The following is a 23,588-nucleotide window of genomic DNA, read 5'->3' on the forward strand; positions in this document are numbered from 1 at the left end:
GCATGTGTTTTGTAGATAATAATTACACACTTTTCCTTGTGGACTTTCAGTATTTTTGCGGTATTATTTGCGTAAATGATCACACGTTCAGTCACTGAGAATCAGCGATGCTCCATGAGGGCGTGACTGAAACACTGAGGGGAAATAAACTGCCTCACACCTTTGTTAGCATATCAAAGGTGAACAAACAGGGCACACCCCTGAGGGGAGCTCATTCTGAGGCTGCAGTAAAAGATCAAATAAATGAGGACGCCACCAATTTACACATTTGCTTTGTGACGTTTTTTATTTTTTTCTTCTTCTAAATTCTCAAATTACGCAAGCAGTTCATTAATTCAGATTTGCTGAATCTCCCTCCCCCGTGTTTTTCCTCCACAGGCTCCGGTGCTTCCACCTACACCCTGGACAGCGGCATTGGTACGTTCCCTCTGCCCGACTGCAGTAGCGGTGTAGCTGCACGGGGCCTGTCTAAGACGAAGGGCGGAGCCGAGCACCACTCCGGCGGCGGCTCCCCAGGGAGAGCCGGACGGCGAGCTCGCACCCTGGACAGAGAGCTGACATCACAGGAGGACTGCTACGCTCCACACAAGCAGCTGATTCCCACCATTCAGTACGGGTCCGTGTTGGAGGGAAGAGGCTCAGCCGGCGTCATCCGCGAAGGTGTCAACACTCCGCCCCACTTAGACATAACAATAACAGATGGAAGAGGTCAGGTTGTTGGACAGTGTTACTTAAGTGGGATCTGTTACGCCGATTCCCAGCCCGACGTTCATGTGTTTTATGATGGTATGAGTGTAAATAAAAGCATAAAGAGGACACAAAGAAATATAGAATTATAAAGGAAACAGTATTAAAGAATAGAACAACTTTTATCCTCCAGAAACCACCAACATCCCTCTTAAATGTTTAGCTGGTTCACTTTGGGTCAAACCTTTTCTCTGCAAAGCCATGAAGCTCCAGTAGCATGGTTACAAAACACATTTATTCCCTTTTGTTGTAACCATTTTAGCCTAACACTTAAACAGTTTTAACCTTCCTCATGTTGGGAATTTCGACAAGTACTTGTGCTCTTAAATTCACTTCAGTAATAACCCACGGGGGAGAAAATCCTCGGCACAAGAAACACAAACTCATCTTTATTTGTTCCATCTGCAGACAAAGAGGCACATGGAGGGAACATGTTTTCGCCTCGCTCCAAGACTTGGACTTTCCCCAACCTGAAGACTCCAGCAGGACCTGCGGAGGTGTACCTGGCAGTGGAGGAGGAAGAGGAGGAGGCGGTATCCTTTGGATCACCATTCAGAGGGGTAGGCATACTGTGGTTTTACTGTTATTCAAATGACCTTTTATCGTCTTCAAACGAAGTTGTGAGGACTGTTTTGTGGCACAGAAAGAGCTGCTGCTGTACTCAGGCATAATAGATGTATTTTATTAACTAATGGTGAGAAATAACAGAAGAATGCAGAAGATTTCTGAGAGCTAAGGTCATGGGGAATCACCGCCTTTACTGTATGTTTAACAGCATCCACAGAAACCAACAAAAAGCCCTTCTTGAGTCAGACAAACTCCTGACCGATGAGCTAATTTTTCTGTTCTGGTGCGCACATCACATCTGCACAAGACTCTGGTTCTGAGTCCACAGCAACATTTTTTTTATTTATTTTTTGCAGTGGAAGCATCCATGACCTCATTTTCAGAGCACATGTTGTTGCTAGGTTACAGAACTACGGTGGCCCTGAGGGGCATAGACAACAACAAAGGAGAAAACACAACGACGTTTCACTTTACGGGAAAGGTTAGGCACGGCACTTCTGCTGTTTGGCTGATCAATCAAGAGGTTACTGTTGGTTGGTTTGCGACGCAGAAATCTCTTCTGCCATCAAATTAATCAACGCTTTTTTCTCGCTTCTACCTGCAGTGCTTGAGAGCAGCTGTGCACGTGTCAGGAGTTTGAAATCGTTTCCTGGTTTTACTGCGGTGAAGAAATTTCAATCTTTTGCCAGTTTTATCAGTTCCGGTGTTTGGAACACCTCTGCAGGGTTAGAAGCAACATTCAATTCAAGCAACACATGAAGAAAATGCTTTTGTTCGTAGATCATAAATAACTGGCTCGTCAGTAACGACCACTTTTGGGCCTGGAAGTGCTTTGGAAATTAATTTAATAAATTTCACTAATTTCAATTTATAATTATTGTAGCAAAGAAAATTCACATTATCAGTAATAATGTGATATATCATTAGCAGTTTTTTGTTCTTTTATTTCCTGTCAGTAAACATCATTATGAGCTTTATTTTATCCATATACCGTATTTCCCGGACTACAAAGCGCACCTGAATATTAGCCGCACAAGCTAAAATCAGGGGAAAATCCTGTTTTGTACATACATTAGCCGCACCTGACTAAAAGCCGCAGGTGTTTCAATGTTGACTTATCATATGTAAGAGAATATGCACAAAGGGAATTGTTAGGAAAGAGATGGCTGTTTGGAGACACACCCCTTTTATTAATATTTTGAAAAACAGGTTATGGGGACATATTTGCATAACTTTTTAGGTATATGTACAAGTAGCGGTAATTACAAGTACGAAACATGTACTGATGCTTCTTAAACGAGTAACAAATGTAGTACAAACAATAACCTACAGCACACCAGAAAAATAGATTCGGACTACCTTTTAGGCTCAGGTGCAGTGACACGGCTTTAACAAGAAGAAAAGTCAGTCATTCACCACCGTCTTTCTCTTCTTCCTGCGCACTAAAACCACCAAAGTCCTCTTCTCCAGTGTCGGAAACGAACAGGCTCAGGATGGCTTTGTCATCCACTCTCAGCTTCTTTCCTTCGTTGTCACTTTCAAAACCAAACAAATCCTCATTGTCAGTGTCAGAGTCGAACACCCTCAGAAGGGCCGTGGCGCTGTCCTCCTCTCCATCATGCAGCAGTCCAGCCCTTCGAAATCCGTTGGTGATCGTGGATGTTTTCACACTTTTCCACGCTGTCAGATTCCACTGGTGGAGTTGAGCATAACTTGCTTTTCGCAAGTTTATCGCCGCTCGTCATCCACGCCTCCCGCTGAACGCTTAGCGCTACTTTGAAGTTTGTTTTTCGCGTTACTTGTATGGCACTATGTTGCCTGGCGGATGGACATGTGACCAACATACCACTCTTGAACCCCGATACTGTGTGTCTGATCACATGCCCTTCCGCCAGGCAACGTAGTGCCGTACAACAGCGGAAGAAACAAAACAAATCGTCTTACGATGTGACAAAAATCACGGACAATCCATAGAAAAGCCGCACCTGACTAAAAGCCGCAGGGTTCAAAGCTTGTGCAAAAAGTAGCGGCTTATAGCCCGACAATTACGGTAACTTTATTACTTTACTATCATCCCGGACAAGGCCCCAGTCACAGGCGATCCCCTTTCTAGGGAAAAATGTCACAAAGAAGTGTTGCACAAAAACCTTGTGATTGTTTTGGTTGCTAGCAGATTGTTGCGGTTACCCATCCTCATGAAAGACATCGACTTGTCTGCAAACCGTATCTAACTAATCACTGCAACGCAAACAAGAAAGGGAGACTGTTCGCCTTCAAATTAAAAGCTGTACCTTACCGATTAAACCAAAGACGCCTCTTTTGGTTTGACTGGTTTCTGGTTTGTGTCACACAGTCTCACAACCACTTAGTGAGAAATTAGAAGTGTTTGCAGACAAGTTGGCATCTTCTATACACACTACAATGACTGTGGGAATCTGCTAGCAACAAAAGCAATCATAAAGAGGTTTTTGACACAATACATGACAGCCAGTAACCCCTTGTCAACCAGTGGGGGAATAGTAATTTTTTCCTAGAGACCAGAAGTTTCTCAGAGGTAACTGACCTGACAAGGTTACATTGATATACTGATATTATTATATTGATATTATTTTTTGACAACTTTATTTATAATTTTCCAATATGACAAAAGTACAGAAAAATATAACTCGAATTGCGATTACAAACACTGCCATTGTGAAACTGGTTACGCCACGCAGTGGCAAACCAGTTGGATGCAGGAAAATGCTTAATCTATGGGCACATACAAAAAAAAAAGTACTATCACGCGAACAAGGCAAAAAAAAACAAAAAAACAATAACAACAAACAAACGAACAGAAAAAAAAACAAAAAACAAAAACAAAACCCACCAAAAAAAACAAAACAAACAAAAATAGAATAAAATAAATACATAAATAAAAAGGGGGGGGGGGGGGGGGCTGCATTGTGCGCAGTTCTTTTTGGCTTGCTACAGATAGTAGGTGGCTTTAAAGAAAGAAAGAGAAAAAAACCCAAACACAGATAAAAGCAGTAATACATCATATTTCAGTAAATGACAACTTCTCCACATATTCAACAAAGGATGACCAGGTTTTGTAGTATTTACTTTGAGACCCTCTCAAACTGTATCTCAAATGCTCTATCTGCAAGCACCTCATCACCTCTCTCACCCACTGAACAAACACTGGCGGACCTGAATCCTTCCATTTAAGAAGAATTAGCCTGCGTGCCAGGAGAGATGAGAAAGCCACTGCATTCATTTGATAAGAAGTTATCCCGTGTTGGTTTGGGAGTACACCAAAGACTGCTGTCATCGGATTAGATTATATTGATATTATTAAGCATTATTATTGATACTATGAGTTGATTCTGCTACCATAGTTGCTATTCTCCCCAACTACTCACCACACACATTCCCCCCTAATAACTGGTCTCTAAGCCTACATGACTGCACTAAACTGCAGTGACTCAATCAGACCATCCACAAACCTTAATAGGCTCCTGTGAGTCAAGGTGCAGGGCTCAGTAGCACATTTCCACAGAGGAGCTACTGTTTACCCAAATGTTTGGAACGCACACAAAAGGTGAGGAGCAGCAAGAGGAGACAACAACTCAGCAAAGTAATGACTGTTTAACTACGCCTGTATGACTAACAGTCTGATATACTGAGGGTTGTTTTTTTGGGTGAGGGCGTCGTGGGAAACTGATTTCTGTTTGCATTTTATAGAAATGCTGTTGCTGTTAAAATACCTGCTATAAACAGCAGTCTAACTGTCACTGTTCTGCCACTGGATTATTTACTGTATTGTCAAGTGCATATTTGTAACATGACAACCTGAATATAGTGACAGCCTTAGTTGACGGTGTTTCAAGTCCCAGCCTGCCTTGATTTCGATCGGCAGGTGAAAGACAAGTGACGTTAACAAGTGTAGCACCGTTCCAAAACTATTTCACTGACGGCGTAAACTGGGGAAAGATAAAAGCTGAGGACTCCATGTGTCACTGACGCTGAGCTTTTTATAGAAAATTGTGCAAAAACCACTTCCTGTGGACACAAGCTCTTATCCTCCACTGATCAAGACAACTCAAAGAAGATCAATTTTTCATCTGCAGTGAAACTCAAACTACCAATCCCAGCTTTGACTAAGAAACTGAAGAATAGACTAGAGACTAGTCCTTACGAAGAAAGCTTTGAAGGTTATTATGCTTTCGTTAATGAGTGTTTAATGAGAATATTATTCTGTACTTAATGAAAAGTGCTTAGCAAGAGCATGAGAAAAAGACTTATCTGGGTCACTTACAGGCTGAAATCCTTTGCAGGCAGTAAAAGAAGGGATACATTTTTAAATCTGCACTTACATCTTACATAATGTAAAAAAAACACAGAGCCACATTCTCCCTTTACAAATTATTCATCAGCTGAATATTAAAAATTTACAGTTAGATGAATCCTGTAACCCACTTTTTTGGTGTCACCTGAAGGCGTTACATAAGACGAAGCACATGACCTTAAATGTTTCCCACCCTTCTGCTTCCTTTCAGAGCACGAAGGCCAGCGGCCCCTCCTCCAGCCGGGTGGTTGATCCAGGCAGCCTGCCCGTCCCCGCCCAATCGGGGATGAGCCGCCGGGGAAAGACGCGCACACCCAGCGTCCCCGAGATGAGCCGGGAGGCCGGGCTGGAGCTGCTCAGGGAGCGGCCAGAGGAAGCCCTATCCCCAAGTCGCCCTCAGGTCCTGGAGACTCCAGAGTCTCTGAGTGATTCTCTGTACGACAGTCTGTCATCCTGCGGCAGCCAAGGATGAAGCAGCCAAGGACGGGAGGAGGAGAGGGAGGAGGAGGAGGACGACGGGGAGGACGCGTCTCCTGGTCGATGGCTGCGCTGAGATGCTGCTGAGGAAAAGAAGACTGCTCCCCGTCGACATCCGCGAAGAAAAAACTGGTGACGTCTCATCAGCTGTTGTAACTGGAAAGATGGATTGATCTCCTCAGGATTTCCAATAAACGTGAAGCCAAAAGCCACCCAAATCGTATAGGTTGTTCACTTTTTCACGATCAGACTCGACTGTGGACACTTCTCTTTAAATCATGTGTACAGGACAACAAAACGCATGGCCAAGCTAATGAGCAGCACAAAAAGTTGTCACTCCCAGTTGTCGTTCGGTGACCTCTCTTTCGTTTCTCTCATCGTAGACGGAGCTTCGTCCCGTACGTCAGAAAAAATTGGCGAGGGGTTCAACAGATGGCGTACTGTACTGTATCAATACATCCATTCTATTCTTGGCATCATTTCACCGCATAATGTATTAAAAAAAAAAATAGAAAAAACCCCACAAAAAACATGGAGCGCCTTTAAAAAAAAAAAGAATGTTCATGTCTGTGACTCTTAATTGCTAAACTCATGCATCACGATTTTAAATGTATAGACGATTTTATTGATCATGTTGATATTGTTTTGCGGCCAAGGAAGGTTGTCAGAGTATGTTTGTTTTGAAATCATAATACATTTAAAGGTAATATATACCAGCAATAATAACATAGATAAGAGAAATGGCTACACTATTCAATGAATATGTATTTCTATTATTTATTTATTTTAAATGTTCATCATTTGCAGTCATCTTTTTTTGTAATCTTTCTGTGAAAACTGCAGTTTCCTCGCTTAGTAGGTTATCTTCATATTTTGTGTTGCATCATCTCTATTGCCGTTTGTTCCCTAGCAAAAATAGAGGTCCTATGTACCTACTGCCGTTTTTCAACTTTCTAATTAAAATGTTTTGATTTAGTTTTGTCTGAGTCTTTTTTTTAAGTAATTATATGAGGTTGTAGTAGCTCACAGACTTGGATTGAAAGTGCATCTGCAGTGTTATTTGCACAGTTGTGAAAAAGAGGTTTTATAGAACTTGGTGGAGTCCTGTGAAAAACTAATTACCCCCTTACTGTTTCTATAGAGGGTAACCAGCCAGGTTCTGCTAATCAAATTCACTAATCATCAGTGAGTGTGAGCACTTCTATGAAAGCAGAAGTTCAAGCAGTTTTTCTCATCTGTAGCATTCAGGTTTGTGTTGACATGTTGCCACAATCGCTCTCCAAGTGCCATATATAGACAAAACTGCAAAAAACTGAAGAGCTGCTTCTCAGACTCTACAGGCCACAATTAATGTGTTCATTTTAAAGTTTATGACAAGACAATTAGAAAAAGACTGAACAAGTACGGCTTGTTTGGAAGGATAGCTAGGGGAAAGTCCCGTCAGCGGGAAAAAAAAGAGCATGGCAGCACGCTTTAGCTTTGAAAAGCTGCATTTGAGTAAATCACAGTACTTTGGAGTGGAGATGTTTGGCAATGATGCACAGAGTCATACACAGCACAGTAGCACAAACCGCTCATACTAACTGTTGCACGGTGGTAGGAGGGTGATGATTTTGGCCTGTTTTGCAGACACAGGACAGCACCTTGGCTGTATCCCAATTCAGGGTCTGCAGCCTTAAAGGCCGCATTTTAAGGCCGATTACGTCACCGCGACGCGACGAAGGCTGTCCCAATTCGAAGGCTGCTCGAAATGCGTCCCTCAAATGCGTCCTTCATTTCCCTGAATTTTAAGGACGTGGCGGTGTAGACTTCGTGGCCCAACATATCCCAGAATGCATAGCGCTGCGGTGGGTGTGGATAATTTTGCCGGAAAAAAACAGCGGATGAAGGGCGCCTGAAGAGTAAACTTTAAGTATGTACTGAATATTATGTCACTTATTTATGTGCAAATGTTTAATAACGAAGAAAATGAAAACAAACTTGTACTAACTTGGTTTTAAAGCCTTTACTTTAAAATATACACCGTTCAATAGCTGAGCTTAATCTTAAAGAGAATGATCAAAGCTCATGTAGAAACAAACAAACAAATGAACCAAATATTTTCTCCTTCATTTCTGTCAAACAAAGCTGTATGAAACGTTTCCAGCTGTTAGTATCATGGTTGCTAGGCAACCTGGGCAGCGCAACGGAGGCTAGACCGTCCCATTCACAAGCCTCGCACTTCCGGCCTTAGCGGTCTTTAAGTACGTGGCCCTTAAGGATCGTTGAGGCTGCGTACTTTAAGGCTGCAGACCCTGAATTGGGATACAGCCCTTGTGTCATCGAGTCAGCCGTGCTCTGCTCTGTCTGACAAATAAACCGTGGCCCAAATGCAGTCATACAACAGGACAATGAACTGAATCAACGACTTGTGATTGACAAATTGTTCACCTATGAGTTAGTCACATCAACCTCTTATTCACCGCATCCAGTTTCCAAACACAAAGACTGTAACGGCGAGAACATTCGTTTTAAGGCTTCAAAATCAGACCAATGAAGACGTATTTGACAGCAGGTCGGTGGGCTTTCTGGGCCTCAGATGGTCTTACTAGGAATTCCCACTCTCACTGACATCATACAGAGCCCAAAGTACAAAAAACTGTCTCAGCAGAGTGTTTGCAGCAACCTGAAGCCTGACCCTTTTGCTCACAGGGATTACATTCATGAACTGCAACACTGACCAAGAACTCAACAATGATACAAAACAGTACATTTTGCTTGCAGCCATGTGACTTTCACAAGCATGTTTTGACTATGTTTATGTCTCACGGATAAAGCGACGGGTTTCTTCCATGAATCTTTTCTATTGTGTACATCCTCCCATGTTAGTGAGCCATACAGCTAACACTAAAATTTTTCCATGACACGACTCACAACAATGTTTGTAGATTTCTTTCAGTAAGTGGGTAATCATTTTGGACATTTTTGCTGACTTTCAAATGTATTTTTTAACACTGTGAACCCCAAAAAGAAAACATTATTGATTTAAATTATACTCAAGAAAAGGCAGACATCTCCAAAACTGGGTAAGTCACACCAAAGCAATCTAGATGGATAAACAGCTAAACAGCACTACAAGGCAGAGGAAAAATATGTAAATTACATTCTTTAAATTAAACTGTCTCCTTAGGGTGAGATATAATCCTACTGGGAATAAAGGGCCTAACATCTCTCTAACATCTTACAGGCTTGAGGACAAATGTTATAGTTCCCATCAAGGCAATGATTTATTTCTGAATATTTTATGCAAATAAAAAATTAGAATTAGAATTTTTTATTTGAAAAATGACATATTTGAATATTTGAAGCATTAATTCTAAAAACATTTGAGCTTCAAAACTACTGAGCGTTTAAAAAGAGAGAATTGTTATTGTAATAAAACCTCTGGGGAGTTGAAACTTTTTATTTAGCTGAAGAATTTGAGGTACATCAAGAAGAGGCCTTTAAAAACAAACAAAAAAACAACCTCTAAAATTCATAAAACATGTTAAATCAATTTTAAAATATCCAGACTGTGCAGGAAACTGTGAGGTTCAGCTTATGTGCACCTGTCAGTACATTTGTTCTGCTGTAAGCGAGCCCTCCATTATCATTATTCTAATATGCACATTTGCAAATGCATAACACGATAAAAAAAAACATATTAATAAATAATCAGTACCACATCATGTAAGATACAAAAGCTACAGTATTATTATGAGTGACGAAAAGCTGTTTCTTGTGCTATTACTGAGAGATTCAGGGCACCAAAACCTTTCTGCTTCACAGATTGGCTGTATTGCAGATGGTAGAGCAGGTCAACTACTGATTAGAAGGTTGGTGGTTTGATTCCAGTCTGCGTGCCAAACACCCTTGAACAAAAAACTAACCCCAAGTTCCCCTCTGGTGTGCCCACCAGAGTGTGGATGGTAGATAGAAAGAGGTAGGCTGTATAAAGTGTTTTTTCTGAGTAGAAAAGTCCTTTTGGGAGGGGGGGATTCAAAGCTTTGGAATAACAATTTTCAAAGCCAAATCTTACATTTTCTAAAAGCTAAACTGCTGTTTTCTATGCTTCAGTGCTTTCCCCAGCATTCCCATAAACACACACACTCTGGTGGATGCATCAGGGGTAACTCGAGGTTCAGTATTTTGCCCAAGAATATTTTGACACAGGGATCTGAGAAGTAAACGTCCTGCTCTACCTCCTGAGCCACAGATGCCCCCACATCTATAACACATCAGGTGCAGATTACATAGATTAGAGTACAACCACAGAGGCCTGTAATAAAGACACGATCACTTTGTCTCAGTACGTTCAACACATTTATTTGAGCAAATGTATCAAATTATTAGTTTCAGTTTTACATCAACAAAATAAAATTTTCACAGTATACACTTTGAAAAGAAAAGAAAAAGGCAAAAAGAGGAAAAAAAGGAATTATACAGATGCCAAATTTTCAGGTTAACATCATCATCTGGCAAACTATTGTCTAGACAACAGATTTACAAGGGGAGCGGTCTGAATCATTCGCCCGTCAATCCAAGTTGAAGGAACAAAATGAAAGAGAAAAGGACAGATGGCGGCAATTCTTCCTCCTCAATGAGGCCAAAATCCAAACCAGCAAGTGGCTGAAAGTCCCTCTGAATGAGTTCAGTGTAGATCATAACAAGTCTGACAGGCTTCTGGGGTTTTAATCAGTGTTAGCACTCTTCACTCCTACCCAAAACCAAAAAACGTGGGAGCAAAACAAATCAGAGGAAAATTTCTGAAAAGGAGGAGCTGCTGTCAAAAACCATGGGACCATATGTGGCAACATTTCACTTAAGAGATCCAAGGAAAACTATAAATAATGAAATTACATAAAATATTACAATTATCAGTTTCAGAAGCTCACGTGACCCACTATAAAAAGGAGCCTATTATGTTAATTTATGGCACTAAAGAACAAGTAAATATGAAAAAAATTCTCATTAGGTGCCGCTCAGCTTCTGGGAGCCATCATAGAGCAACGCTCCCCTCTACAGGCCAAGCGTTATCACTGCAGCGTTAAAGTTTTCATTCACAGCCAGGATGGGACGAGCATACCATACCATAAACTTACATTCAACCCTTGTTGTAAGTTTAGAAAAAAAGTATATGATAAATCAAAGAATTTTCAACAATGTAAGACCACATAGGAGTTAAATTTCAAAATGAAGACAGAAAGTGAAAAGCACCAAGTGCGTTGCAAATTGTGCCTTTTCTGATTGTTTTTATTTTCCTGCTACTCAAAGACTCTTTACTTCTTCTCCTTCTTCTTGTCCTGAAAACAAAAACACAAACAGGGACAGTTAGTTTGGTCGAGCTGTTGTTGTGAGTGCTGTAGTTATGTAATATGAAACAGAGAGTCTCACTTCAGCCTCAGGATATCGAGCTGCGCTGATCACACGGAAGATGCAGAACATTTTCAGTTACCTGTCTCCGAGTATCGTCATCACTCAGATACAATCAGACGTTCCAGTTTTAAATTACAGTTACAGCTACAAGTGTGGCATTTATTTCTTCATTACATGATTTTCTTTATGAGTGCGTGCGAGTTTATTAGACAGGTGTCTGGAGTATAAAGCGAAATGAAAACTGTCCAAGGTGTAGTTAACTAAAATTAAAAGTACCAAGTACCTTATGTCTGAAGTTAAAATTAAGAATACTAACAAAAAAGCTTTAAAACAAACTTTTCCTGATATTAAAACGTTAACACTACGAATGTTTAGATCTCTGTGACCCTGTTTGTGAAAATCCACAATGCTAAGTTTCAGTTTTCACTGTTTTTGTGGACCACTAATAAAATTTCCTGTCATTGTACTGTGGTGCTTTCTCAGATATCTCAAAACCTCAGCAAATGAAACCACAAATATTTGCATAGCTCAAATTCATGAGGAAAATAAGAAAATGTGCTCTTTGTGTGACTTTAGTGAACTGGCTTTTAGAACATCAGCATTTTTTAAAATAAATATGAAACATATTTTATATTTCTGTTACTCTTAAGCATGAAAAGGCCAAAAAAACCCAATAAGCCTTTTTATACTTCACTGGATTTCAGCCTGAAGTCAGTTTATGTTTAAGTTCTGTAGCAACCGCTCACAAAAATGGTCTTATAAATAAGTTTGTGAAACCAGCTGAGCAGTGATGATTTTAGTCAAGATGGAGACCATTTACATCAGTGAAGACTACACATTTGTTGCTCTAATGACTTTGTACAGCAGCAAGATGGTATATTTGGGACTGAGCCAAAACAACTAAAGTGCTTTTGTAGTTCTTTATAGCTTTAGAGTAATAGACTAGACTGTCAGGGAAACTCCCTTACGTATTTTTAACTGTTAAAATGTACACAAACAACTTTTGTTATTACAACAAGCCATCACTAGACATTCCTGGAAATGTTCAAAGACAGTATTTTGCAGTCATATAATATCAGTACCTTATCATTCATGGCAAGGATGACCATCAGTTTCCTGAAGATGGTGATGAAATCAAGAAACAAGTCCACACAGTGCCTGAAAAATAAAAACAGATATTCAGAGGTGGTTTTTGAACTGTTAAAAACATATTGAGCGTTTTCATACAGTATGCAGCTTTTCTAGGCCCAGACCGATCAATCAATCTTCAGCACCGAGTAGATCGATTGTGGCGTCATAACATGATACGGCGGTTTCTTGGTTGGAAAAGAAATCGCTCTGATGAACTGCAGGAAAACAGTTGGGGGGGACATTATCGCCATTATCAAGCTGAGGAAACGCCATCAATCTTTTGGAAAGTGAACACAAAGCAGCATTTTCAGCAGTGTGATTACACCCAAAGTCTTTGCAATGAGTCGAACTGGTCTAAATGTGAGCCAGGTGATTTACCAGGATGGATCAATAAAGCCAAAGCTTTGCCTTTCGGCTCAGCTCTTCACATTACACATCTGAACCATCACCAATCCAACAGTCCAGCTTAAAGTCCTGAAGACGTTTCTTCAAAACAGCTCTGTCAGCACAGCCAAAAAACAAACTCCACCCTCTCAGAGAGGGCTGTGGTCACAGTTAATCAGCCGCCACAGGCACAACTCTTGTCACTAAATATAACAGACTGTTCAACACACCAGTTATCCAATTGAGTGTTATGCTGTCTTTTATCAGAACTGGTCGTGGCCTCAGAGTCATCGTCAAATATACTGTTGTCTACTAACTGAGAATCTCCCTCACTGCTACAGAAATCAGTCAGTCGAGATAAAGTCAGACCGACTGAAGAACATCATCAAGTAGAACGAGCTGCCAGCTCGTCTGATAATACAATATGGTGCATCAAATTACTTGAGAACTGATGCTCAGTTGTATGGCTCACTGTGGGATGATGCATTTGCACAGCATTTGGTTATAGGGAAATGTAGGCCAGCAGATAAAGGGCTGATGGGAACTTTACTAGCAGTGAGCACATTTCCTCACCAGACGTAGTCCTTGTCCCCGTTTTCTGCTTTCTCGATGATGAGCTGAGTGTCAAACAGGACAAAGCCGCACATGATGAGCAGCCCCAGGTACATGTGTGCCTGTCAGAGAAGATGACGATGTTAAACGCCACATTTTCACTTACAGCTGATCAAACTTCTAGCAGAGGGTGGATGGCCCTGTTTGGTTCACTTACCTTAAACAGAATCATAGATCCAAAGAACATGTTCATCAGAGACATCAGGAATAGGAGGGAAAGGCCAGACATGAGTGTGCCTGAGGAGACAAAGTGGTTAGCTGGGCATCACTTTTCCTGGATAATGCTGCCAATTTTTTCTCACCTCTAATGTCAGGGGTTTATGAATATATAAGAAAATTTTGAAAAATGAAAAATTGTATTTATTATTAATTTAGTTATGTGGTTATTTAATATGATTAAGTAACTTAAACATCACACAGGTCCTGAACTTAAACGGACCCTTTTAGGATTCTGTTGAGCTTCAGATATAATTTAAAAGAAAAAGCAAATTGAACAAAAACAAAAATCTGGCGAGGTAGAGTTTCTGGTAGAGTTTTAAGCCCAGATTAGGGTGTTTTGGGTGTAAAGCCTGTCTAAAACCTAGCTTATGCTCACTGTTGTCACTGTTGTACAATCATGTTAGTTTTTACTGCTAACAATACAGATGTACAGGAGCTCAGAGATTTCTGGATTATAGAGGTAAACGCTCCAACAGTTTGAAAAGGATGGAAAGCTGAAAGTGTCCCAGGTGAGAAATCTAGAGACAAACACACCTACAAGATTTCTGTAAGTGAACCTTTAAGTTTTATCAGCTCCAGACAGACGTTCTTATTGCACTTTTACTCACTTTGGTTTCAGCTACACTGACGAGTGAGTGAATTTGTGCTCTTAGGGAAAGTTCACTGCTTTTAGTTTTTTCCTGAAGATTTGCTTTTCACAATCACTGGAAGCCAAAACTGAACTGAGATTAAAGCCATGTCCACACTAATACGTTTTAGTTTGAAAACACATCTTTTTCTCTCCGTTTTGGCCTCCCGTCCACACTGAGACGGTGTTTTGGGTCAAGGAAAACGGAGCGTTTTGAAAACGCTCTCTAAAGCGGATACATTTGAAAACGCCGTTTTCACGTCGCAGTGTTGACAGCAAACCCGGAGCCTTTTCGAAAACGATGACACATTTTAGTCATGTGATGCAGTCATGTGACCAATTAAACTAAGATAGCGGAGGGCATTACACAGCAGTTGTTTTGTTTGCTCTCAATTGTGACAGCCGCATTAAAGATTAATATCAGTTTGTACATGCTCCACATAGCTTTTCTTCAAATTCTTTATTCTCACTCGCTTTTGCAACTTTGCACCTTTGTGTTACTCACAGCAACAACACCTCATTGTTAGTCCATTTAAAAAACTCGGTGCTTTTCCTTAACATTTTGCGATGTTTCAAAGAGCCGGAAAGTAAATAAACGGCAGACAGAAATAGGGCAGTACTTGCGCAGTACTCTAACGTAAGCGTTTTTGGCCGTTTCAATATGGATGAACAACTCTGTGAAAACAAATGAAAACAATAGTGTGGACGCGGAGCGTTTTCAGACGTATACAACGTTTTCAAATTTATCTGGGCTAGAGTAGACAAAGCCTAAAACTGTAATAGATTTAGGCTGGGTTGATTGCTTTTATTTCCCTGACTGCTCAGTCCGTCAGTTTTGTCACTTTAACAATTTGGTGTATTTTAAAAATAATGCAAATGGTGTTCTTAGGGGGTTGGAGGATGGGGGGGAGAGTAAACTGGAGATCTTGTACAAAGGTTTTTCCAGATCAGGGCAGCGAATATCATTTGAGAAGTTTCATTTGTATTTAATTGGCTGATTTAAAAATAAATAGATAGATAAATAAATACAATTTTTAGAGGGTATTTAGCAGTAATGAGAAGAAGGTATGGCAGGAATATATAAGCACTGTTTCTGCCTGAACTCATTCAGTAGCTACCAGGTATAGAGTTTGTGGATTTTATATCATCTAGTATGTGTTTACACCTCTAATATCAGATGACTAAATATAAAAAAAATTAAATAAAACCACCTAAAATTATAGTTGTATTTTTTGTGCTTTGGTTTTGCTTTTTTATTATTTCTCAAGTATATTTGTGAATATTAAAAAACAAAAATCTTTCACTGGGCTGTTTTTAACTCGAATACTTAAACTTGTGAATTATTTGTGACTAAATGAAACATACAGAGGGGACTTTTTTTAAATCCACAAACTACAGCATGAACCCTGAGTTTAAAATAATTATAATCTGTCTTATGGACAAAAACTGATGTAAACTGTCTTAGTTATGGGTGGCAGATAGCACAATTACCTCCAAGGAACAGGTAGGTCCTGCGTTTGGCGTAGAGGGCGCTGAGAGTGAAGCAGATGAAAATCACAGAGGTTCCCATGAAGGCAGTCACAATGATACTGAGGAGAAGAATACCAGGACAAATAAATAATATGTTCTTTATTGACTCTTTGGTTTGCTTAGAGCTGCATAGAGGTTCAGATTGATGTGACTAACTTTCACTCACTGGGCTGTTTAATCTGTCACTTACCTCGGATTGACAGAGATGACAAAGTCCAGTGTGGGTCCAAGGCCAACACCTGGTGAGTAAACACTGTGTTAGGCTTTTGCATGATTACAGACCGTTCACCTCTGATCACACAAACAGTAACACATTGTGAACTTACCTGTGAGGAAGGCAAATCCAGCGAGGATAGCCAGTCTCTTCTTCTCTGTCTCAGGGTTATGGGGGGTCATGGCAAGCCAGAACATCAACCCCAGGGATCCAAGCACAGACAGCACACCACCCTAAAAAACAGGGGTACAGGGTAAACACAGGTACCAGTACTGTGGCCAAGACAATACTCACATTATTTTAAAAAAGCTACAAGGTGTTAATAAACTACTTATATAAAAATTCAGATTCAAATTACAGACATGTACTTTGACCCATTGTACGAGCATTATCTGAAATGCACCTGCAGAGTTGTGATAGCAATAAATGCTTCTGTTATGGCCATTTGCTCTATGGTGTCTCTTCATGTGCACATGATTTTCTTTCATGGTTATTGCCAGTGGTTTTAAATGTCTGTGCTCCTTCCAATTTGTCACCTACGTCTTTACGTCCAAGTCTTGCTACCAAATAACTACAGGGACACTTACCTCTTTAAATTGGATTTGACTTGTGATTCCCAGTAATAACTGAAATTAGAATTGGCTGTCCCAACTTAAATAGTGGCTTAAAAGCCCTGTCCAGACTTAATCTAAGATGGCTGATAAATGGTGAGACTCCCCACCCCCCCATTTTCTTCTAAAAGCTGTTGTTGTTATCACATCAAACATGGGATAGAGGTGACTAAGCTTCAAAGTATGTGCTGAATGGCTTAGTGGTGATAATGCTCACTGTAAATGACCATCGATGACCTTCTATACTTCACAAAGAAGGAAAAAAAACCCCCACAACAACAAAAAACACAAAAAAACAAATACAACCAAGGTTCTCACAGTATTTAAACTGGGGAGAAAAAGATCTGTTAGACAGTAAATACCACCTGTTGTTTACACCATCATCTACAGCAGCACATGATGGTGTAAACAACCATAATCTGCTACCGTGAGAATAAGGTCAGGATCAAGGTTATTATAGTTAAATCAAGCTTTAAGAAGTATTTTAGGTAACTGAACGGGAATAAAAACCTGATAAAAAACAAACAAGCAAAGACTATTATGTTCTTACTGACTTAATAAAACATAAATATAAAGGAAATTTCTTTAGTCTTAGTACTTGTCACTTTGAGAAGCCTTGTCTACCTATTGAGACTTTGAAAATGTGATCTGTTTGCCCAGTTTTATTCATTCTGAAGCTATAAAATCTTCCCCTTGACAAACACAATCGAAAGTAAAACTTTTCAAACATTAAAAGCAAAACCAAAACTGTCAAACTTACTCTGGAAACTACCTGAATTTCAAATGTAATGGAAAAAAACAAAAAACAAACCAAATCAAAACAAAGAAAGAGCAGAACAAAAATCTTATTAGTAGAAAACTACATCTCAAACAAGCCACCTCAGCAGCAGACTTGCTGAAGAAAAGTTGTCAGTATTTGGTGTTATTCTGTCCAGTGAAAACACTACACAACACAAGTGAGTACATCTCTGTGCAATAATCAGTTAAATGACAGACTGGTTGAAACTGCATCAAAACTTGTGAAGTTACTTGTAAAGTTAAATGAATAATCAAAAACAAAGATGTCATGCTTAACATGTCTGGTATGTTAGTTGTACATATTGTACATATTATAGTTGTGTACTGTGACTTGGAGGGCGTAAAAATATGTGGAACAACCAGTAATGTGGGCTATTCTTGGTCATGCTGTGGACAGAAGACATAATAGCGAAAGAACTTTTTCGCAAAGTGAAACCAAGTGTTTAAACAATGAAAACTGTCCACTGCAGCCACTGTTTGTCTTTTTAAATTGGCCCACTTATTTACATTATGTCTGATGTTTTTCCCCCCCAAATGTCCTCTTTGTGTTGAACTGTGCTTCCTCTTTCCTGCTCAAACCACCCAATCAGCTGGCTTTTTGGGCTCCATAGTATCTGAGCAGGCTGGATTTCCATAACTTTCCCTCAGGTCTGCCAAAAACAATGCAAACGCAGGCCTTTTGGTCACATTTACCTTCCTTGTGGAAATTTGTTTTGCAACACGAATTCACAAAATAAGGGAATGGAAATGGGGATCACTGCAATCCTGTGCTCTTAATAGCAGTGGCTTCAATTCCTCACCTCACCTGGGACCCGGCTACTTTGCATTGTCAGTGGTTATTTTGCCTGTGGCTGCTTGAAGCCGCTTCCTGTGTGAGCGTGGATGGTTGAGACATTCCTATTGGGTATGAGACCTTCTGAAGACGTGCCTGTTATAAATGACAAACTTGGCCTGAGTCGTACCTGAGATCTTACTCATTTTCATGAGACTGCCACATCTACTTTTCTTTTTTACTGACTGATGATTGTTTTGACAGATTTAGGTTTGTGAACCAAGCAGTGATGCAAAAACTAAAATACAGATTTATATACTTCCAAATACTTCTTTTATAGTTCTATAAAAAGAGTTACTAACTCAGTTGAGGGAACTGAATTTCCTCTCTGATGGACTATTGAAACATCTTCACTGCATTTAAACCAGTTAGATTCCAGAACATAAATATTTGTAGCTTTCTGTTACGCCCACATCAGTACCTATCATGAGCCGCTTGTTTTTAATGAAGGAAAGACTCATCACGCAAAGTCATCCAACACCACTCCATTATCCAGGGTAAAGGGAGAGACACACTACACTGGAAATACAGGCTTCAAAATAGGCTACACCTGTGATTACTTCACACAAGTTAGAAAATTGTTGATTATTGAAACACAACTGACTGAAAATCATGGGCTTAATCAGCCTTAATGAATAAATATGATTATGAAATAGGTTGTTCCAGAACTTTCTAGGTTTGGACACATGGGCTGTCTGCATCACAGCTCCACATGTGAAAGAACTTTGAGGAATTGAAACTTGATTGCAAGCGCTTCATAAAAGAGGAAAAGGGGACACATGAAGTTCTGTTAACAACTAGAAATCAGTCAGAACATAGCTGAAGCAGTAATCACAAGGTACAGAATAGGCCACTAATCGAGCTCTGATGTCTTTCCTACTACCACAATGTCACTGACCGAGTGCTTGCACAATCTGACCCTTGTGCTTCAGGCTTGGCAGGAGGATTATCAGAGGGAAAAAAAACTTTCTATGACAGAGCATGAAAATGACTGCATAATGTTATTCTCTTCAGATCAGCGGTCCCCAACCCATCTTTTTGTACCGATACTGGTTTTATTTTGCTGTATTTATCCACAACACCTTAAAGGCCGGTCCGTGAAAATGTTGTCGGACATAAACTGGTCCATGGCGCAAAAAAGGTTTGTGACCGCTGCTTTAGATTACATCCAAGAATTTAAAAAATGCAATGAATATAAAAAGAAGCCTGAGGAGTATTGGAAAAGTCTGGATTTATGGATGGTTACAGGTATGCCTGTTAGGAATACCAAAAATACTGGGTGACAACTTGCCTGCCTGGCTGCAGACAACTAAAAGAGGAAGTAGACTGTAGCAGAATGGACGCATGTTACCTCACTCAAATCCAGTAGCAAACACCTTTGGGGTGTTTTAAAGAGAAATAGAGAACAAAAAAACAACAAAAAAGACAGCTTAAAATGTGCCCGAAGAACAGCAGAACATCCCCAGAGAAATTTGTGCAACAAATTGTGAGCTTGTCATCAATAATAATAATAATAATAAACACATGAAATGAATAAATATTAGTAATGAAAGTTTAGCTGGTCTTTGTTGGACTGACTTCCCACCTTAGCTGTGTGACTGTGTTTGATTTAGGGTCACTGTGGAGATCAGCATCCATATAATGAAGTGCTGCAAACCTTTATAAGGCAACATTTATAAAAAAAAATATTTAGAAAATAAAAGTGCTGTCAGTACTGTAAACTAGGACTACTTTTTCCCCCTTTGTTTTACATAAAGAGTACCCTTCTATTTAGCTGTAACCAAATATATTTTTTATTAATCTGACATGTAACAGATATTGCATAGTGATATACTGAATATCTGAGATTGATAGTTTCAGATCCTAGATAGGTAAAATTTATGTTAATTATATTACCATAGGAGGATAAAACATACTTTCCTGTAGGAGACCATCTACAGGTACATGTACAGCTAGGCCAAGCTGCATCTCGTTATGCTTACCTGAAAGAGGCGTGTGACGACATGGACATAGGAGCCGGCAGCGGCCACAAACATACAAACTGCCAAGCTTGAGTACACATTCTTCAAGTGCACCTGGGTGGAATGAGATCTGCAGGAAGAGGGATAATACATGAACGAGGCATGAGTGATGAAAAGGCAAGTTAAAAAGCAGACCATGACGACCGTTTCATTACCACATAAATTGTTTACGTACATTTGGGAGAACTTGAAGAGGGCATCAATGTTGATGCTGCGGTCAAACACGTTCATGGTGAAATCGGGGACTGAGATCTGATGAGACTTCTGATGAAACGCTGTCTTCTCTTAACAGATATGAACGTAAATTAAACCTCTGCTCCACTTAAAACAGTAAGAGTAAAAACTCCTCTATCATGATGACTGTAAGCCTGGAGCAGGTAGTACAAGTGCAACCATTTGTTAATGATTAGTGGAAAGAAACTGGGTATATCTTTGCAGTTTTCTCTGAATGTTTAAACAGTAACGGTGATTACTGATGCCACTAACACTTGCAGCCAAAATATTCACCAAGTGTGCCAAACCCTTCTCCTCTTTACACTCCGTTTCTAATTTTATAACACAACTTACTTCTTCACACTCAGACACAGCACCCCAGTACTTATCTCTCTGCCTACAACAAGGCAACACAGCATGCAATGTGTTATTCCGAAACCTGTAAGGATTGGGAGATTTAGCTCAATTGTGTAGGTGCACTTTTGTTTTTGAGGAGATTAAGAATGCATGTACTGAGATCAGTTTTAAAAGGTATTTTTATGCGCAGAATACCACACTTTGTTCTTCTTTTAATTAAAAACTTGAATGCAATCTTCTTGGGCCTTCATACACAAAACTACTACAACACCATAAAAGCACAAGAATGCCAACAATTGTGCACTCTTGTTTAAATGATTACATAATTTTAATATTTCTAAATAATGTGACTCACATGGGTTAATTTATCCATTATTATTTCCGTTGTGATACTGTGTTACATTTTTTATTCATAATTATGACCAGTTTATTGGATAAAGTACATTTTAGTCTCAGATTTTAATGCATTTTATCCATCCTTTCCTTATTTCATGCATTTCCCAAGTTTCACTTGATGTACATTACAGGCTACTGTAAATGTTATTTTGCAGTAACCTACATGAATGGTGCAATCAGTCTAACTGTATCTGTGGTGTATGGAGCACAGATATGCTAAAAAAGCTGAGATAGCTAAACTGCAGCACACCAGTTTCATGCTCTGTGTAGGAACTGTGTTAAAGTGCATCACACCTATCAAGTAAAATTAAATTTAAAAATGTTAAATCTGTCAAACTGTGCAGTGTATAGGACACATGACAAAAACCTGACCAGTCTCAAAACAAAGTGAGATATATGTTGTGTACAATTTCTCTTACTTTTCTTTAAAAAAATATATCCATATTTATATTTTCTTCTAGTAGTTTTAGTAGTTATAAGTTTAATTTGCTAAACTAAGGTTTTGTGAAGATCCTTTAAAATTAAAAAGCACCTCAGAATATTGCTTTATGTTAACATCCCCATACCCTTAAGTTCATGTGTTTTCTCTCTCTTTAGCAATGCACAATCAGTATAAGATAGCACAGCACAACATTCTTAAATTAAGCTTACCCTAACGTTTTGAACCAACAAATTAGCATTTTTAAGTATTGCCAACTTATTGATTTTAAAACTTAATATCTGGTTGCTTGCATGTAATGCACTGGTGCAAAAGCATAATTATTTCAGTTTCACAAAAGTAATTTGCTTTTTGAAAAGAGCTGTGTATCGTGGAGCTGTTGTCGGTGTCTAAAGTTGTAGAGAAACAACTCAAAGTTTCAATGAAAGTGACTGAGCAACTCAGAGTGAGGTATGTACCTTTACATTGCAGCAATTTCAACAGCTATACAAGCGTCTCACACTAAAATTTCATACATATACTGATAACGAAATCGCCCTAACATGAATAGTAACATTAGAACAATGACAAGGGCCTTTCTACGAACCCCATACTCTTTATTTTCCAGCAAATCTAAACCTTTAATTTAGCAACTGGGAGTCTAAGCTATGAAAATAACGTGATTCTTACTTTCATTATTAACGAAATTCACACAGAAGATTAGAAGTGCGTAGTCTACTTTGATGAAGTTACACAACAGGTTAGCTTTAAATGTCAAGCTTTGTGCCATAACTAGCACACAAACATGCTAACAACCTGGTTAGTAGTCGCCATGCCTCCGATTCGGGAAGCATGGTGACTGCTTGAACTACTTATTCTTACATAAATACGAGAATAAGCCATTCGACGCGATAGCTGAGCACCAGACAGCCAAAAAGCAGACGCCTGGGAATGTATTAATAGCTAACGCTGCTAGCCAGTACCCGTCAAATAACAAGAAGCCTGGCGAGCTAACGACACAGTTCGACGTCTCCTTCTTCGGTTATTTTCAGCCCCAGTTAACACGACAAACCGGTATAAGCACAAAACGGTTGCATTTGTACCTGCATATTACTTACCTCTCTGTTACGAGCTGTTTCCTTTTCTCTGCTTTACAGTTAAGTTTTTTTTCTAAAACAAAACCGTACGTGTCAGCTCACGGCAGCCTGCTGATGTCACCATGGAAACGCCCAGAAGATTGTAGTCCAGTCACGCGCAGCTAGGTCGAAAGTACGACATATCACCGGCTATCTAATGCGATTTAATGAGCCAACTAGCTGTTTGTAATTATGAATTCTTTTTTTCAAAAACATTAAACGTTACAAGTTATTTTCTCTTCACTTTCGAATAACATTTATATTATGCTGCACTGCCTGGTGTGTCATCGAAGAATGTCACCGGTGCACCTAAAATGGCCGACACAAAATGTAACTGATATCATCAGCAAAGCGTCTTTAGTGCTGTAAAAACAACGTTTGTTTGATCACAAAATAAACGCTGTAAAGAAACCACTTAACCGTCTCAACGGTTTCTAATCAAACCGAAATAAAAAGCAGGATATAAGAGTGTAAATATAAGTTCGAAGATATGACCAAGATATCAGTCATGACGAATGGTGCAACTGCATGCAACGTGAAATATTTTCATGTTTTAGTCATTATACCAAATGT

General features: G+C 39.5%; 2 protein-coding genes across 6 annotated transcripts in view; one reads left to right on the plus strand and one right to left on the minus strand.

The window, feature by feature from the left end:
• nckap5l (NCK-associated protein 5-like) overlaps positions 1–6,642 on the plus strand; it is a 62,823-nt gene extending 56,181 nt beyond the window's left edge. For all 4 annotated transcript variants that reach the window (XM_087833666.1, XM_087833664.1, XM_087833665.1 and 1 more), the window contains 3 exons: positions 379–660; positions 1,156–1,307; positions 5,856–6,642. In XM_087833666.1, coding sequence (XP_087689792.1) covers positions 379–660; positions 1,156–1,307; positions 5,856–6,116 — 695 coding nt within the window. In that variant the 3' untranslated portion in view covers positions 6,117–6,642. The remainder of the gene's footprint in view (positions 1–378; positions 661–1,155; positions 1,308–5,855) is intronic.
• A 3,807-nt stretch (positions 6,643–10,449) lies between these two features.
• On the minus strand, positions 10,450–23,329 carry tmbim6 (transmembrane BAX inhibitor motif containing 6). Of its 2 annotated transcripts, none has more exons than XM_006793985.3 (10): positions 22,998–23,329; positions 20,671–20,774; positions 20,457–20,565; positions 16,346–16,466; positions 16,210–16,258; positions 15,981–16,078; positions 13,800–13,879; positions 13,604–13,704; positions 12,598–12,673; positions 10,450–11,442 (listed from the first exon to the last, which is right to left on the minus strand). In XM_006793985.3, the coding sequence occupies exons 2-10, from the start codon at positions 20,724–20,726 to the stop codon at positions 11,419–11,421; spliced, it is 714 nt and encodes a 237-aa protein (XP_006794048.1). In that variant the 5' UTR covers positions 20,727–20,774; positions 22,998–23,329; the 3' UTR covers positions 10,450–11,418. The 2 variants fall into 2 exon arrangements, with proteins under 2 accessions (XP_006794048.1, XP_006794047.1); XM_006793984.3 differs by having other exon boundaries at positions 20,671–20,779; positions 22,998–23,328.
• Between the last annotated feature and the right edge of the window lie 259 nt (positions 23,330–23,588).

This window comes from Neolamprologus brichardi, chromosome 20, assembly GCF_056152115.1.
Source record: "Neolamprologus brichardi isolate AB-2024 chromosome 20, ASM5615211v1, whole genome shotgun sequence".
Taxonomy (NCBI): domain Eukaryota; kingdom Metazoa; phylum Chordata; class Actinopteri; order Cichliformes; family Cichlidae; genus Neolamprologus; species Neolamprologus brichardi.